A 17,403-nucleotide genomic window follows, 5' to 3' on the forward strand; every position below is an offset into this window, starting at 1 on the left:
CGCAGCAATATATTGTGCACGAAATTTCAGACAACAATAATTGCGACAATAATGCTATATCTACACATATAACTCGCTACACGTTCTGCAAGCTTCAAAATTTGCAGGCTTTATGTGTTGGTAGGCATATTGATATGTGCCTACATTGTACAGCCGTCAATGGTTGTATCACTGCCATGACCCCGGAGAACCTTTGAATTATTGAAGATTTCTTACGCACTTATCCGCATGTTCTCCCAGTACATCAACGTAAAAAAAATGTTCATAGACAACGGCTTGGTTTCGCCTAATATCTAGCTCATGAACATGGACAACGGACAATAATTACTATGAGACAGATTTCAGGTCAGCCTTTTTGAGAAATAAAAAGCTGCCTACAACTGTATTTAAAACAATTGAGGTAATTAAAAAAAATATATATATAAAAACGGCGGCAGTACATGCTTGTCATTGTTCTGAGGTTGAGCGTAGAAAGGACTGTCACAGATCCGAACTAAGGCAGTATACCTTCAACTTTGAGTAGTAGATATATTCTTTGTCAATTATCGATGAAGGAAAACATCGTGAACCTCCATCTATACTATTATATAAAGCTGAAGAGTTTGTTTGTTTGTTTGTTTGTTTGTTTGAACGCGCTAATCTCAGGAACTACCAGTCCAAATTGAAAAATTCTTTTTGCGTTGGATAGCCCTTTGTTCGTGGAGTGCTATAGGCTATATATCATCACGCTATACCCAATAGGAGCGGGGCAGTAATGGCTAATCTCAGGAACTACCGGTCCAAACTGAAAAATTCTTTTTGTGTTGGATAGCCCTTTGTTCGTGGCGTGCTATAGGCTATATATCATCACGCTATGGCCAATAGGAGCGGAGCAGTAATGACTAATCTCAGGAACTACCGGTTCGAACTGAAAAATTATTTTTGTGTTGGATAGCTCTTTATTAGTGTAGTGCTATGGGGTATATATCATCACGCTATGACCAATAGGAGCGGAGCAGTAATGGCTAATCTCAGGAACTATCAGATCGAACTGAAAAAAAATATTTTTGTGTTGGATAGCACTTTGTTCCTGGAGTGCTATAGGCTATATATCATCACGCTATGACTAATAGGAGCGGAGCAGTAATGGCTAATCTCAGGAACTACCGTGTTTGAACTGAAAAAATATTTTTGTGTTGGATAGCACTTTGTTCCTGGAGTGCTATAGGCTATATATCATCACGCTATGACTAATAGGAGCGGAGCAGTAATGGCTAATCTCAGGAACTACCGTGTTTGAACTGAAAAAATATTTTTGTGTTGGATAGCCCTTTGTTCCTGGAGTGCTATAGGCTATATATCATCACGCTATGACCAATCGGAGCGGAGCAGTAATGAAACATGTTGCGAAAACGGGGAAAAATTATTAGTTTTGAGAGCTTCCGTTGCGTGCGCTGCGTAAACGGTTAAAGTTATGCAACAATGATGTATGACGGGATTATTCCTCTTAAAAAGTTCTAAAAAATATATTATAAAACAAAGTCCCCAGCTGCATCTGTCTGCCTGAACGTGTTAAACTCAAAAACTACCCAACGTATTAAGATGAAATTTGGTATGGAGACAGTTTGAGAGGCTCCCGGGAAACTACTACTTTTATAACGGAAAACTTTAGCCTAAAAAACTTTATAACGCGGGCGGAGCCGCGGGCAAAAGCTAGTACTTAATAAAACTCCAAGGGAATTTCGGAGATATGTGAAATATGTCAACCTACATTAGGGCAGTGTGGTACACTAAGGCCGAAACCCTCATAAGTAGCTCCATGCCCAGCAGTCTAACAGGAGATAATAATAGATAAATAATGTTTACAACGGGACGAGTAACTTTCACTGCACTGATATTAAACGACAATTAGCAAACGTGTTATATGTTCGAATAGTGGAAGAAGCAATTAATCTATAAAGGTTTTACAGTCGACATGCAATAAATATGTAAATTCACCAATAACTGCGTATAAAAATGAAACATTGATTATAGGTTCATGCATTTTTATTGCATCTGTTATATTAAAACATATGTTTCCCGATTACATTTTTCACAAAATAGCTGGCTATAGATATATCGTCATCATCATTATTTCAGCCGGGAATCGTCTACTGCTGGACATAGACCTCTCCCATTGAGCGCCATAGGGACCGGTTCAAGGCTGCCCTCATCCATCGGACTCCGGCAACCTTCACTAGGTCGTCAGTCCATCTCGTGGGGGGCTTGCCTACGCTGCTTTACGCGGTTCGTGATCGCCACACAAGAACTTTTCCGCCCCAACCGCTATCGGTTCTACGAGCTATATGCCCTGGCCACTGCCACTTGAGTTTCGCATCTCTAAAGGCTATGTCGGTTACTTACATTACATAGTATATTACAAACCAGAAATCAGTTTGTTGAGAATCAGTAGCATTATCGTATTCAGGTATAACTAAAAACAGATCTTAACAATATTTTACATTGCAGCAAGCGCCTTAGCCAAAATGTTTATCAGCTCTTAGACTACTATCATCAATTTATGACACCCTGGTAAATACATTGTATAAGAAAAACAAATTGATTCTAGTAACGAAGTAAATATTTCATAACATTCCTTATCCATAAATTTATTGTAATACGGGCAATTTTCCAATAACAAGATTTACTTACACGTGCAGTTTCCACGGTTATCTAATGTTGTGTTTGTGTTTATATGAATGATGTAACATATATACGTATATGTTGTATAGTTTAGGCATTTCAATAAATTATTTTATCATGTTAACACGCAAATAATCACGTTTTATACTTATTATGTGGTGCTGTTTGTTGTAAGAATTTGCGGAGGAACTATTGGACACTTTTTTACAAAAATGCATTTAAATATGTGTTATATGTAGGTACAAGAAAGGCAACAGTAATGTATTCATAAGGAAAAAACATAAATTAGTATATATTTCTCGGGCACCATATTTTTTACGTTTTTTTTATTACTTATCTTCTGAACTTAGGACATCACTAGTGAGATTTGGGACTGATCATAAAAATACCAATTTAGTAAATTATTAACATTTATTTACTTATGATATCCGTCATAATCTGAGATTTTCCTGAAATTAATGTATAAAAAATTTAACTATTACCAAATGAATTACCATAAAATTTGTTATGAAGATGGTTTGAGATTCTGGGTAGGACGCCTACTTTTATCCCAGAAAAATATAGAAACGAGACTCTTACCACAGAAAACACTTTCACACCAGTAAAGCCGCCAGCAAAAACTAGTGTATTAACTATTTAAGTTCCAAATAAATCATATTTTTTATAGTAAATCTAAATTTCGTAAACAGCATACGAATATCCTACGCGAGCACACTTGGTTGCATTACTGATAATTTTTGACCTGTGATATCTAAATTCTTTTGCTCGGTAATTACTATGTTTGTATTGATATCATGTGAATCTATATATACATGTAGTTAAAACATCACTGTCAGTTCCTCATCTAACCCGAATGGATGTAACCGTGTGCAATATGAATGGTTTTAAAGTATTTCTGTTTCTGCTATTTGCAAAATGTGTTTTATCGGACCAAGGTGAGTAAGAGGAATCAGTATTGTTTTTGATAAATTTAAAACAAGAATAGGAATTGCACCAGACCCTAAAAAAATAATAAGAAATAAAAGTAGACTCGACTTCATGTATATACTTTGACAAACACATAATTTTACAAGTGCAAAATCGGATGACTTTGATCCGTTCTTTAACATTAAATAATAGACATAAATATTTGATCTCACCGGATAGGCGTGTTTCGATTAGTTTGAAAAAAACCGCCTTGGAGATTTTTTTACCTTATGATAGTATACAGCTTGAGAGAATTAAAAGCAGTAAATACTCAATTAAAATTAAACAAAATCTTGGATGGATGTGTTTTCACAAGTGATGGTAGATATGACAATCATAAAAGTGAATGAGGCGTTGCATACATTAAGTGGTAATCGGAAAGTGTTCAAAAGGCATAACTAGCTAAAGAAGAGTGTTGTTGTCCAATCTGTTATATGGTAGATAAAGTTGAGCATCACAGATAAAATATGGAAATAAAATTAAAGCCGTGGAAATGAGAGTGTTAAGGAGCATGTGCGGGGTGACCGTGAAAGATAGAATTCGGTGTACTATGGTGATGAAAATCTGGAGTGAAAGGGGATGTACTGCCCAGATTGAGACGAATAAAGGTGTTTTGGGCATTTTCCATAGATGGATGATAGAAGACTAACAAATAAGGTATATAAGCCGAGTGTGGATGGAAGAGCCAATAAGGGTCTACCACACTGAACCTTCGAATGCCAGATATCTGACTTTCTTCGTAAAGGTTAAGTTTAAAGCAATGTGAACCGGCCAAAATGCGTATTAAACTCTAAGAAGTGTGCCTTGATCAACCAAACTGGCAATCCATAGTAACTGTCTTCTTCTATAGCATAGAGGCGTGATATTATGTATGAACGTAGATCATCTTTCTATTTATATATTTGTATTGGCTGAAAGATTTGACAGCCTGGTGATAACAGAAACAACTAAAAAGATTATTCAAAGTTTTGTAATTTTTTCTTTCCAGGGGCTCTCTTCGAACCATGTAGCACACAGGATATAGCCTGCTTGAGCAGAGCAACGCAGCAATTTTTGGAGAAGGCCTGTCGAGGAGTCCCAGAATATGACATCAGGCCCATAGATCCTTTAATTATACCATCTTTGGACGTGGCCGCGTATGACGACATAGGCTTAATATTCCACTTTAAAAACCTGAACGTAACAGGTTTGAAGAATCAGAAGATATCGGATTTCAGGTAAATTGACAACACATTAGAATTTGCTCGCAGTTACGGCGGAATATTATTATACCCGGGATATGTATCTTTACTTTCTTTAAATATTTATTTAAGTACAATGTTGAAATGCGCCAATCACTCTCCCAATAGTAACCGTTACTACATTTTTTTTTTTTATTATGACCTGAGTTGCTTTTTAGTGTTATATTACGTTATACTAAAAATAATATTTTATGTCATAAAATTACGCAAATTAGAATTTTTAAGTGTAATCACCAAAGAACTACCGATTTTAAGATTATTTGCCAACATTAATATTTCTTTATGGAAGCTTCGGACTGGTTTTGTATAAATAGTCAAGCAGATACTAATCTTACAGAAGTCACACTGCAATTATTGCAGCCAATGCCTCCTATTGAAGGGACTGGTGTATATTTTTTGTCTTTTTTATAACGAGATACGCAGAGCACTTGCCCAGACAGACCCAATGGATTCGATAACGCTTCCATTAGCCATAAACGAGTAATAATACTCTGAACTTTAAATTACGAAAAACTACACCCATATAAGTGGCGATAGCCTAGTTGGGTGTGGAACGGATTGCCGAGACGAATGTCCGCAGGTTCAAATCCCAAGGGCACACACCTCTGACTTTTCTAAAAAATCATGTGTGTATTCTTTGTGAATTTATCGTTCGCTTTAACGGTGAAGGAAAACATCGTGAGGAAACCTGCACATCTGAGAAGTTCTCTATAGGAATTTCAAAGGTGTGTGAAGTCTACCAACCCGCACTAGGCCAGCGTGGTGGACTAAGGCCTAATCCCTCTCAGTAGTAGAGGAGGCCCGTGCTCAGCAGTGGGCAAGTATATAATACAGGGCTGATATTATATTATATTACACCCACCGTACGATACGCAAGTTGTCACTTTACGTGGATTTAGTACTTACCTATGCTGTCAAAAGATGAGACATGATCTACCTATGCGTTAAATTACATCCAAATCTGTTCAGTTGTTTCTGCCTTTACTTCTAACAAATACACAAATATTACAAACTTTCGCATTTAAATTATTAGTCAGCAGTAATATAAATGAAATACAAGAAAAAAATTAAAGTATTATATTGGATATTTAAAAACCTTGGAATAAGTCGAACCGGATGTCCGTTGCATCTATTATCTCTATACGAAACTTTAATTCTATATACTGTCAACATTATCAGTTCGGCAGAATTCGAGATAAATATTGACCTTTCGTAATACTCATACCTTATATAATATAACAAAGGTCAGCAGACCACACGGTCTTACGATTATACAATTCGGCAATATGTTAATGGTATTAAAATTGCATTTACAAGACAAAAGTTATAACTAAATTCGCATCTGCGACATTTCGCGAGCGTAATATACTAAAGTAAATTACCTTATGCATGCTTCTTTCATTTGCATTAGTATATTTGGTATGTCTAATTTTGTTGCTAGCATAAAAATAAAGATGGTAAATTTTGCGAATATACGTTTCGTTACCATCTGCGATTTTTAAATAGGTATCATTAGTTAAGAAATCTAGTTCGATAAAACCTCTTAGCGACAATGAACTGTTTTTTAGGTTAGCAAAGCCAGATAAATACTTTATTGTAATGATTTCATTGTAATTGTTTTTTTGGAGGAACCTTATCATGTTTGTATCTTGCTCTTCGCTCTTATTCTTAAAAACAATATATAATAGGTTTCAATTTGTACTCAGTGTGAGCATAACATATCTACAATATTTATAATTTTTATTTACTTGATATAAAATTATGAACATTCATGTCCAATGTCTATTTTCATGAAAATAATTTACCTGTAGCGTTTATGAATTATGAACTCATCTGAAACAAACATATACATGATGTTATTAAAATTTACAATAATAATTAACAATGAAACATGACCCCTAAAACTTATCTCAGTAAATTAGATCAGGTCAAAGAACTTGGGACAAAATATTATAAAGACAAATACCTAACTACAGTAATTAATTGGTCAATAATCTCTGAACATATTTCATTTCCATTGTTTATTAACCGAAGTTCGTTAGCATTAACAAATCTATTATTTATTGATTAAGAAAACCAAACACCAGTTCATGTACAAATTTTAGATACCTCTAGACATAATAAGCTCACGGTTTTACTCCGATAGGTTAGGCAGATATGCAAATACTGAACCCGCACTTTATAGAGCTTATATCCGCCCCATGATGACTGTGAAAAGAGCGAGTTCATCTCCATACAAGAACACATTACAATCAGAGGCAACTAAAAGTATTTTACTTTAAATATTATCTTACACCAATATTTATAATGATTTCTTTTGTTTACACGAATGTTATACATTAAAATAAAACTATTTTGCGGATTTAATCGCGGTCTCTATAATAATATAATTTTCTCCCAACGTTTTGAGGACTTTGTAGCTTTCACAGTCACGAGACAGATTATGTTGTTGGTCATCCGAAAAGTCAAAGTTACAATATCAACCTATATTTTACGATTATACAATATTTATTTGAGTGCCCTAAGTATCAAATCCAGAACTTCAGTTACTTCAGCCCTTTGCCAAAGATGAATAAGGTGATATTCTGGTTCTGATAGATTTTATAACCTGTGCAACTAAATTTTAAGTTTATTTATAGTTCTGTGACGAAGACGATAACTAGTAGTCCTTGAGTTAAACACATTGAACTCTATAAGTTATAAGACAGGATTTTCCTCATTCCTTATTGGTCCCGTGTAAACGGACATGGTAAATTTATTCAAGTAATTATAAAATCCTGGTGAAATGTTCCAACCAATGAACAGGTGATATTATTAAAATTAAAAAGAATCAGGCATCTACATACCTGGTTCACTGTTTGATTTCCTATTAATTCAAAGTTGACAAAGGTAAGTCGGTAGGGTTTGAGAATCGTATTAAAATACCCTTCGTTAATGTTATTTACAAAAAACAATAAATTGCTAAAAATTCAACTCGAGAACAGAACTTGGAACAACAAATATTTAATTATAACAGCCATTGATCCTAACCTTCTTCAAGACATTTCTGGGTCTTAGCATATTCTTTGATAATAAATACATAATGAGAATACGTATAATGAGATAATGGGATCTTCTTTAATTAAAATGAAGGTTGAGCGAATGTAAATAGGTATATCGTTTCGTACTTCTAAATAAATTAAATGAGAATAACAATATGAGTGAAACTTTAATCCTTTTGTGTAAGAAATAAATAAAATGCATAATTCTTCACCAATGTAAAAAGAAAAAAACACAATGATAAGTATCATTTATTATTTTTGAAATGTATTGTATCCAACATCTTACTAATATAACAAATAAGTTTGCGAAGACATTTGGATCTTTGTCAGATTTAATCACCTAAACTGTTATATAGATTTGAATGCAATTTGTAACATAGATGATTTACATACTAACAACAATAACATATAGGTTACTAGTTATTCCCGAGAAGTATGGGGTGGGACTTTAATTTTAGAAATTGATAACAAACTATTCTTTGTATTAACATATAATTGAGAGAATTTAACGTAAATTATGTTTATGGTCTAATCGCAATTTTTTTTTTATATTGCTTTCAATGACGAGACGAGCTCGCCGTTCGCCTAATGGAAAGCGGTACGACCGCCCATAGATAGTAAAAAGTATTGTTCGGTATTCTACTGCGCTCGCTATCCTGAGACATGAGAATTGAGATGTTAAGTCTTATTATGTCCTGTAGTTACATTGGCTACAGTGTCCTTCAAACTGGAACACAACAGTGACTACACACTGCTACTTGGCGGCAGAAATAGACATTGCGGTGGTATCTATCAAGGCGGATTCTCGCATATGAGAGACCTTAAACCAGTTTTATGTTTAACAGGATGGACACAACGAGGAAGTCTGTGCTGCTGAAGACGCAAGCAGACTTAAATTTGGTCGCAGACGTCGTTATAGAATTGAGTAAACAATCAAAATCGTTTGCAGGAGTGATGAATATCCAAGCAAGTAAGTGTTTGTAACAAATCAAATTGGAAATCATTGACTGAATTTGAACAAGTTATAACTAGTTAAAATTTTAATTATGTGCGAGTAATTATTTTGTATTTTTAAGTTTTAGTTAAACCATATATTTGTAAACAAAAAATTTGATTTTTGATATTTTCAATATAAAATTTATTATAGTTCTAAGATTCTTTACTGCGAATTATAATTATAATAGGTAGTCTGATGAGTCATCGTAATAAAACTAGTTTTCTGATTTTATCTCGGTTTTTGATATTATAATTCGGCCGACATTTCGAAGACTTTGCAGTCTTCACAACAAAAAAAAAATTCGAAAACTAGTTTTTATTTTTGTCCAACATTTGGATAATAAATCACAAGTTGGAAGAGACATTTAAGGTTAATTTCCTACAAAGCTACATTCATTGAAATCCTTGCCGTTAGTTCATAACAATTACAAAATTTTTAATAAGTACTTTATGATTCATACTCACATTCATTGCTAATTATGAAAGGTAAATACCCTTGCGTTGGTGTATTTATTGCCAAGGACAGTGTCCGCTGACCTTACGCATGTCATTAGCATTCAAATACTTACCACGCTTTAAAGTATTTCATTAAACTACACCAATTACTGTTACTCCAAACCAAATCAAAAGAGTAACTACAAAACATTTTAAAACATTCAAATAATTTTTTACTTTAGCTTTATGGAATTTAGATTTATGTTTCATCTCAGAAGTTTATTGATTCGCGATGTGTAATCACATTTAATTTAAAATCGTTTATGCCAAGAAATATTATATTCATTTTACAGGCATAATAGGAGGAGCGAAGTATAGCTATGATTTGCAAGATGATTCAAAAGGTGTGAAGCATTTTGAAGTTGGCCAAGAGACGATTTCTTGCGAATCGATAGGCGAGCCAGCAGTGAATTTGAATCCAGAATTAGCAGATGCTTTATTGAAAGGTGTGTTTTTTTATATCCTATCAACGATACCATTATACAGACTGCTTCTTCCGTGGACTAGTAATCCTCGACCTTGGTTGTTGCTTATAAAATGTAGGGTAAAAATAACTCAAGATTTACTACACTAGCTTAAAATATCTTTAAATTATAAGCATTCTTACTTATAAACTTATTTTAGCGTTTACAGGTTGTTAAAAATTGCTTTACTAGCTGTCAAAAAACTCACCGGTTTCCTAGTTTAAACCTTGTTAAGCGGCAAGATGGTTTTGACTTACTTATTTGATTTTAACTAAGCACGGCTTTGTGAATTTTTTATAAGTCTGCCTGAAGGTGTAAGAACTATTCATAATATTCTTAAAAAAATAATAATAATAGAAAAACTCCAAATAAAATGTATTTCCCAGATCCTGATACAACACACTACAGGAAGGACTACGAAGCTCATCGCGTTAGTATTCGACAAAGGTCATTGTGCAAGATAGTTGAGCTATGTTATATTGATGTCGTTCACAACATCAGAGCAGTTGCCAAGATATTGCCGTCGACAGCATTCTTCACTGATGTTAATTAATTTTCAAACTATTGACTTATTACAATAAACGTTTGCACAGATGTGTTTTAATATGCTATAATATAAACAACATAGGAATGCCTTGTTATACTACAAATTTCATTTGAATAATTCGCATCACAACATAATTAATTACATTAATGTACCACTAGGTATGAATAATCAATACGTTCGAAATTTGCTCAAGTTTTCTACAGAATAATATACAAATCATAGGAAAACAGGATTATCGAGGCCTCTGCTAGAAATTAGATACAAACATAATCAAACTTTTTCCATGCGAACTAACTTTGTCACAACACTATTTCTGGTCAAACATTTATAATAAAGAGATGTGTGTTGAATCCCAATTTGACGTCAAAGAACTTTATGAACTGATCGAGAACGCTCTAGCGAAATAAAATTGATTAGATAAGACTTATGTTACCAAGTTAAAGTGCCCGTACATTTTTAAGATAAGGCAAATTCCAGTATCCCATCTCACGAAGTAGTAACGTTACTTGGAAATTCATACGAAATGCACAGAAATGTGTAACTCCAGTGCGTTTCATTGGATTCGTGTAGATACTAAAGTGAAAGCTGAGATTAAATTAATGGAATTCGACGGCTCAATATAGGTTTCGTAAATTTAGATAAAGGGACTATTTTGTCTTTTAGGTGAGTATTTGGATATTTTACATACATGGTTACGTGGAATAATAAATTCTCATTTAATATTTCACGTCTAGACTCCCCTCACAACAAACTTTTCATTGGACTTAATCTTCTTAACGCATGTCTACATCTTACAATTAATATTACCCAGAGAAGCCTAAGAACTTGACCTTTAAAATCTAAGGACACCTCTAAATACCCTGATATAAATATTTCAGATAGCTTTTTTAGTATTTTTGAGTATAATATTTTGTGACATTTATATCATAGCATTTAATTTAAATAATATTTTCTAAGGGAAAATATACCCTCATCTGTTAAAACCTCGTATTTAATGGTTTTAAGTAAGAAGATAAACCTTAAATACAATTTTGCTTCGTCACAAGAAATATTAACAGCAAGTTTCTCCATTGTTTATTTTGTATGGTTTTAACTCCATATGTTTGTCTTAACTGATTATTATCTAAAAGCAAATAACAGCAGCAGCCTTACCGAGTTTCCTCTTCATTCCCTTGAGGATTATCTGATGGGTATGTACAATATTTCAACTTAAGGACTACGTTATTAAACTTACCGATATCATTGTTTATATTCGATATAGATTTATCAATCTATTTCGAATTGGTTTCTAAATATAACATTGATATTGACGTACAATATTTAGTTATGACATTGTCTTTATTTGGAGTGATCCTTCGTATTGTTTAACTTGACTTTATCCATTTATGTAAAAGATATAATATGATTATGATAATGCTTTGTAAGTTTATGTAACACAGAATATACCCTTCATTATTATTATTATTATTATTATGACTACTATCTAGTGTATTATAAATGTTGCAGTTCTACATCGCACGTAATCGTAAAATATAGTTTGAAATTCAGAATAATTCTTATATTATTTTTATCTTATAATTAAATGAAGTATTAGGTTATTCTTCACACATTAATAATGAAATAATTCCTACATCAATGCTAAAAGTAGGAAACACACATTGCACAGTGCATCCAATAATAAAATTAAAGCGGATTTAACCCAATTAATATACTTTAGTTTGCGAAATTTATTTCAACACATATTCAACCTATCGACATTGTTTTCGACATTTTGATTGACTTTGTTTCACAGTTAATTGGATGACGGTGACGAAGATGGAAAGTTTGGGGTACCCTCAAACGCGGGTTAATTTCAATGCCTGTCAAATGAGTCCACGAATTGAAATTACATTCTTAACAATAATTAGATCTATGTTTTAAAATTTTAATCTTGAGCGTAGATGCCTGAATAACAAAATAATCAACTTTTTACGAGACTGTTACGTCGCTCTGGAGAGCGCAAGTCCTTCGTATCCTCCTTCGGTTATTAGAGCTCATCAAATTGTAATTTATTGATTGTAATAGCTATAATGATTTTTTATGTTTACACTAATGTTAGACATTAAAATTAAACTATTTTTCGGATTTTATCGCGGTTTTAATATTTTAGTTTTCTCCTGACGTTTCGAAGACTTTGCGGCCTTCGTAGTCACAGGGGGCTGAGGTGTTGGTCATCCGAAAGTCAAAATTACAATATCTACCTATATGACATACGCAAAATAGTTTAATTTTAATGTAATAGCCATCTCCAAAATAAGCAGCGATATTTAAGACGTAAAGCAATAAAGTCTTTTTCATATGGGACATGCCAATGCAATTTGCTAGAACGGACATCTGTAAAATTACAGAATGAAGGAGCCCGATATTGAAACATTCCTCCTGGGTGGCCGCAGACTGTAGTCAAAGAGACTAGCACAAAGGAGAGACAAATGGGTTGCGATTAAATGACGTGCCGATTTGGAACGGCGTCGTTCACCTTGCTCCCTTCGATTTCAAAGTAGCGATGTTATAAGATTCCAACGTTTTCATTTTCATGCCGTCGTATTCAGAAAATTGTCTTCAAAAAGTTAGGCCTTCTGTTTTAATGTTTTCGGAATTGCTTTTTATTGTACTAACGTAAAAGACAAAGAATGTTACTTCAACAAGTATTGACTAATCTATCAGTTTTTATTCCTATCTTAAAAACGGATCTGTAAGTTCCAATATTATATTGTTATATCTAACTGCCTGTCATGAAAAGGTGTTTTGGTGTCACTTAAAATTCATCGTCCATATACAATTTATTAAAAAAAATCTACATAAATTAATATGAAAATAATTTCTCATACAAGTAACACGAGCATCGCATATCTTGGTAACGTTATTAATTAAAAACCATACATTCCTAAATCATCTTAACAATTAACAACTTGCGAAGTTCTCATAAGCCGCGGCCCCGATGACGGAACTTAAGTAATTATAGTCCGTAAGAGTTGCCTCATTATGTACTGAAATTTATAAAAGTTTTTAAAATAACTGCAGCTTGTAGAGGCCATTAATCATATCCTAAATTTGGGCCATAAAATATAAGCGTTACGACGGTGATAAAGATAAAAATGAACATTTATTTCTAATAAAATTGGGGTAATTTTCAGATTCTAAGGAACTATTTTACAATCAAGTAAATTATACTTATTACATCATCATTATCAGGCACATGAGGCCCACTGCTGAACATGGGCCTGCCCCAAAGATTCCAGACGGATCTGAAAGCGGCCGGCATCCAACAATACTTGTTTACGTGCTTATAATTGCAGGAGCCAATATAGATAGTACTTATTTGATTACTATTAATCCGAGATCTTCACTGGACCGTAATAGTATATTCATTATGTAATGCTACGTTATGGGCGCCAATTCCTTTTATGGTTTATGATTCCATAAAATCTAGTTGTTTTTTCTAATAACATTCGTTCGTTTAGAACTTATTGGTATCCATTGCGTGCTAAGGGACCTTAGCCATTATGTTAAATTTGTCCTTGAACTTTGCCCTTAACTATATTCTGTCTGAGCTAATAAAGTATGCATGCTATAAATTAATTGGGGATAAGCAATGTTTCCAATTTGTCGTCTCAAAGTTTACGGTTATGGAATGAAATGATCTTTCAAGCTATTAATATATCATATGTCTCTTGATTTTCTATACATAACTTTTCATTACTAATATTATAAATGCGAATGTTTGTATCTTTGTTAGAAGTAAACGCAAAGACTGCTTAATAGATTTGGTAATTTGACACCCGGTTAGATCATGTCCTGGGCTAACATATACTTTTATTGCAATATTTTGCTCTCGTAGGAATTATTATTTTTTTTTGTTCTATATCATTATTAGGTAGATGGCGTTAGCATCTTACAATGATTTAGACCATTTGTCGCAGATGAGATTATCACCACACAAAACCTAGTAGTATTTAAAGCTATAGAAATATTGGGTAATGAAATTTTATATTCTTTAACTGCTTATTCATAACAAAGACTCATATAATTCCTGTTGTATTTTAAATGATAATAATCCTTTATAAATTACTTAAGAGATATATTCCAATTAAGTAAGGAATTATTGTGTAAACACTTTTAGAATACGGATACGTTCCTAAACAAAGAATGATGAACCTTTTTGTATTTATTTTACCTTCGAGAGATGCTCGCGGCTTCCCGCAAATGTTCTGTTTTACTCAATCCCGTAGGACTACCAGCAAGTCCTACTTTCGGGATGTGTCGAGGCATACATAAATAATAGATGGTCCGCAATTGAATGAAATCAGTTTCTGTGGTCAAAGAACTTCAGTTATGCCTTTTGTTAAAACCTATACTCATTCGTTTCTATATAAGTTAACGTTTTGGCACATAGCTCTTTATTATTTAATTTTCTTTTACTGATTTCACTTTCCGATAAAAAAAAACGAATTTCGATTATTCGTGTTTTTAAACAATTTCATTGCATAACCGAACGCGTGTAGGTTCAATATCCAATAGTATTGATAAAATCCGAAGACCTTCATCGTCAGAAATAAAACAACAAATAACTAAGTGAAAGGCATAATTTTGATCCTACAGTTTTTATAGCATATCCGAGTAATGTGGCTCGGGATTCCCATAAACTTGATATTGTAGTTTATTACCAAGAATATATTAAATGCAATTATAAAGCATTTTATAAAGATCATTGTCTTCATATGCAATATTATTTCGCGAACGTCGATTACTGTTTATATTTTAGTCGATTATTTAAGTATATTATAAAGCTAGCGCGTAAAATACATTCACATATTACTCGTGTGTAGTGTCTGTTAATGAACATACGTTAGTAGTCATGACAACGCAATGCGCGCGCATAAAAAAAAAATCGAAAAATATGACGTGATCTATCCGTTTCTGAGGTTCTTTCTATCTAATTATTAGGAAAACATTAATCTAACATACTATATAAAATTTGGTGTGAGAACCGGGATTGTGTTAGTTATAGTAAATTAATCAATAAGTAATCCAAAACGTCTTACGATTAAAGCAGCCTTTCTTTCTTCGGCGGACGGATTTAATGGAGAAATTAAATTAAATAAAATTTCATAAAACTGTCTATTTCCATCATTTCCATCATTGAAAGTAAATTTTGCCGAGGTGTTGTAAGTAAACTTATTTTTGTAGTCAAAATAATAATTATTATAAAATTATAGTTACCTATTTCATAAATTTGTGTTGAAATAATATTAATAATGATAATAGTACCATATTAAGTGATAAAATCATACATAATCTGATTTAAAATTAAAAGACAAGAATAATAAAATAGCATACATAATCGACGTAGCAACCAGTGCAATGCAGTGCAGTGCAGTGGAATGACTGCAGTGGCCATCCAGTAGTTCATCAGTTACTAGTAATTATCCACTTATTTTGTATACTTACTAACTAGATCATTTAATATCCACAAACTTATAATATATGTATATTATATGACTATAAATAATATATATTATATGACTATGTACGGGAGTAATACGAACATTATATACTAAACCGAATTAAAATACTGTACTGTATCACCCTACAAATTTATATAATATGTATTCATGTAATTATTCATGCAAAAGGCAGTATTCTCAATACATTTAGAATATAGTTCGAAAGTTTCACACAGAAGAAACCCCCATATCTCACTTTCCGTAAAAATAATTCCCACTTGGATAAGGCCCGTGAGCCACGTTTAATGCCGAAAAGTAATTTCTTCAACAAAACTAGTTAAAAAAAAGAAAATAATTTTTAACAACTGTAAAATTCATAGTATGACGCTTACCAGCGCACGTAGTGGAAATTTTCTCGCCAAATCTCCTGTAATCCAAGAAAATGTGCATTAATTCCTAATTTTTCAATGTGACAAGTAACCTAATGTAGCATATAAATGACCTGAGATTTAAAAGATTTTTACAAGGCGATCACTCCAGCAAAACGGCGTGTGAACCATTTTATAAGCTATTTATTTGAAATTCATAATACCCATGGAAAATATTTAATCATTATATTACTACAAAGTAATCGTGATTTTGGTTGTTTAAAATTTTTTATAATATGAATGTTGTTTGATTGATTTCATAACGAAAATGCCACTAATATTGACGATTCCGTGCATAACCTCCTTAATTTGCAACCAACACACACCAAATAACCATTGATTGTCTAGAAGGAATATTATGGTAGTTCAAAACTTACAAAAAGACCTAAAATATATATTTTTTTGAGAAATTCTTCATAAATCTTTGCATATTTCCGCCCATAATTCACACACGGTATGTATGGAATGAATGCTCAAGGCCGTTTGGTCGTGGGAAGGTCTTAAAATTGTCCGTGTTTTATTCACTAATCCGTAGTATAGAAAACGCACAATGGTTGAACCTTTGCCTTCCCCTTCGTGAATAAAGGCGTGATGTGTGTTTGTGTGCGAAAATGCTCTGTGGCCCATTTTGAAGCTGAACTTTTTATTGATATTTATTATGGCACGAATTTATGTATCTTCGCCAATTTTATAATACAAAATAAAATTACTAACTATCTCTATAATGCTCATGAACGGCTTGTATTTTTAAATTTCGAACGTTTTGACAACTGTGCGGCCAGTTACTCGGTATTAAAAATTTGAATTACTTCCTGATTTAACCTTTGTAATCTGCTTACAATTGTAAAAATAACTGATTTAAATGATGATAATTATTGAGGTAATAACATTTACAATAATACAATAAACGTGTTTAAAGTTTCTTATCCCGTATTAAAATTCTATATGTTATTTTAATGAATCGAAACTTAATCTTAAATACTTACTATATCCGGATTCACACTTGGTGTTTTAAGTAAGCCAGTTTAGACAGCGGCACAAATTTTTACGTCACCAAGCCTGAGCAGTGAAGCTCGGCGAG

The 17,403-nt window shown here is 32.9% G+C and overlaps 2 protein-coding genes across 3 annotated transcripts in view; one reads left to right on the forward strand and one right to left on the reverse strand.

Moving 5' to 3' along the window:
• Nucleotides 1-17,403, reverse strand: part of LOC115441948 (alkaline phosphatase) — a 109,033-nt gene extending 91,630 nt beyond the window's left edge. The window contains exons 1-3 of one of the 2 annotated variants that reach the window (XM_030166881.2): nucleotides 17,309-17,403; nucleotides 16,287-16,321; nucleotides 6,674-6,701 (exon numbers count right to left, since the gene is read on the reverse strand). The gene's annotated coding sequence lies outside the window, so the exon portion shown is untranslated. The remainder of the gene's footprint in view (nucleotides 1-6,673; nucleotides 6,702-16,286; nucleotides 16,322-17,308) is intronic. The other variant, XM_030166880.2, reaches the window with a different exon arrangement.
• LOC115441950 (juvenile hormone-binding protein-like) lies at nucleotides 3,389-10,464 on the forward strand. Its single transcript, XM_030166885.2, has 5 exons — nucleotides 3,389-3,596; nucleotides 4,616-4,844; nucleotides 8,755-8,879; nucleotides 9,694-9,846; nucleotides 10,251-10,464. The coding sequence occupies exons 1-5, from the start codon at nucleotides 3,515-3,517 to the stop codon at nucleotides 10,415-10,417; spliced, it is 756 nt and encodes a 251-aa protein (XP_030022745.2). The 5' UTR covers nucleotides 3,389-3,514; the 3' UTR covers nucleotides 10,418-10,464.

The sequence above is a fragment of the Manduca sexta genome, chromosome 19 (assembly GCF_014839805.1).
Source record: "Manduca sexta isolate Smith_Timp_Sample1 chromosome 19, JHU_Msex_v1.0, whole genome shotgun sequence".
NCBI classification, from domain to species: Eukaryota; Metazoa; Arthropoda; class Insecta; order Lepidoptera; family Sphingidae; genus Manduca; species Manduca sexta.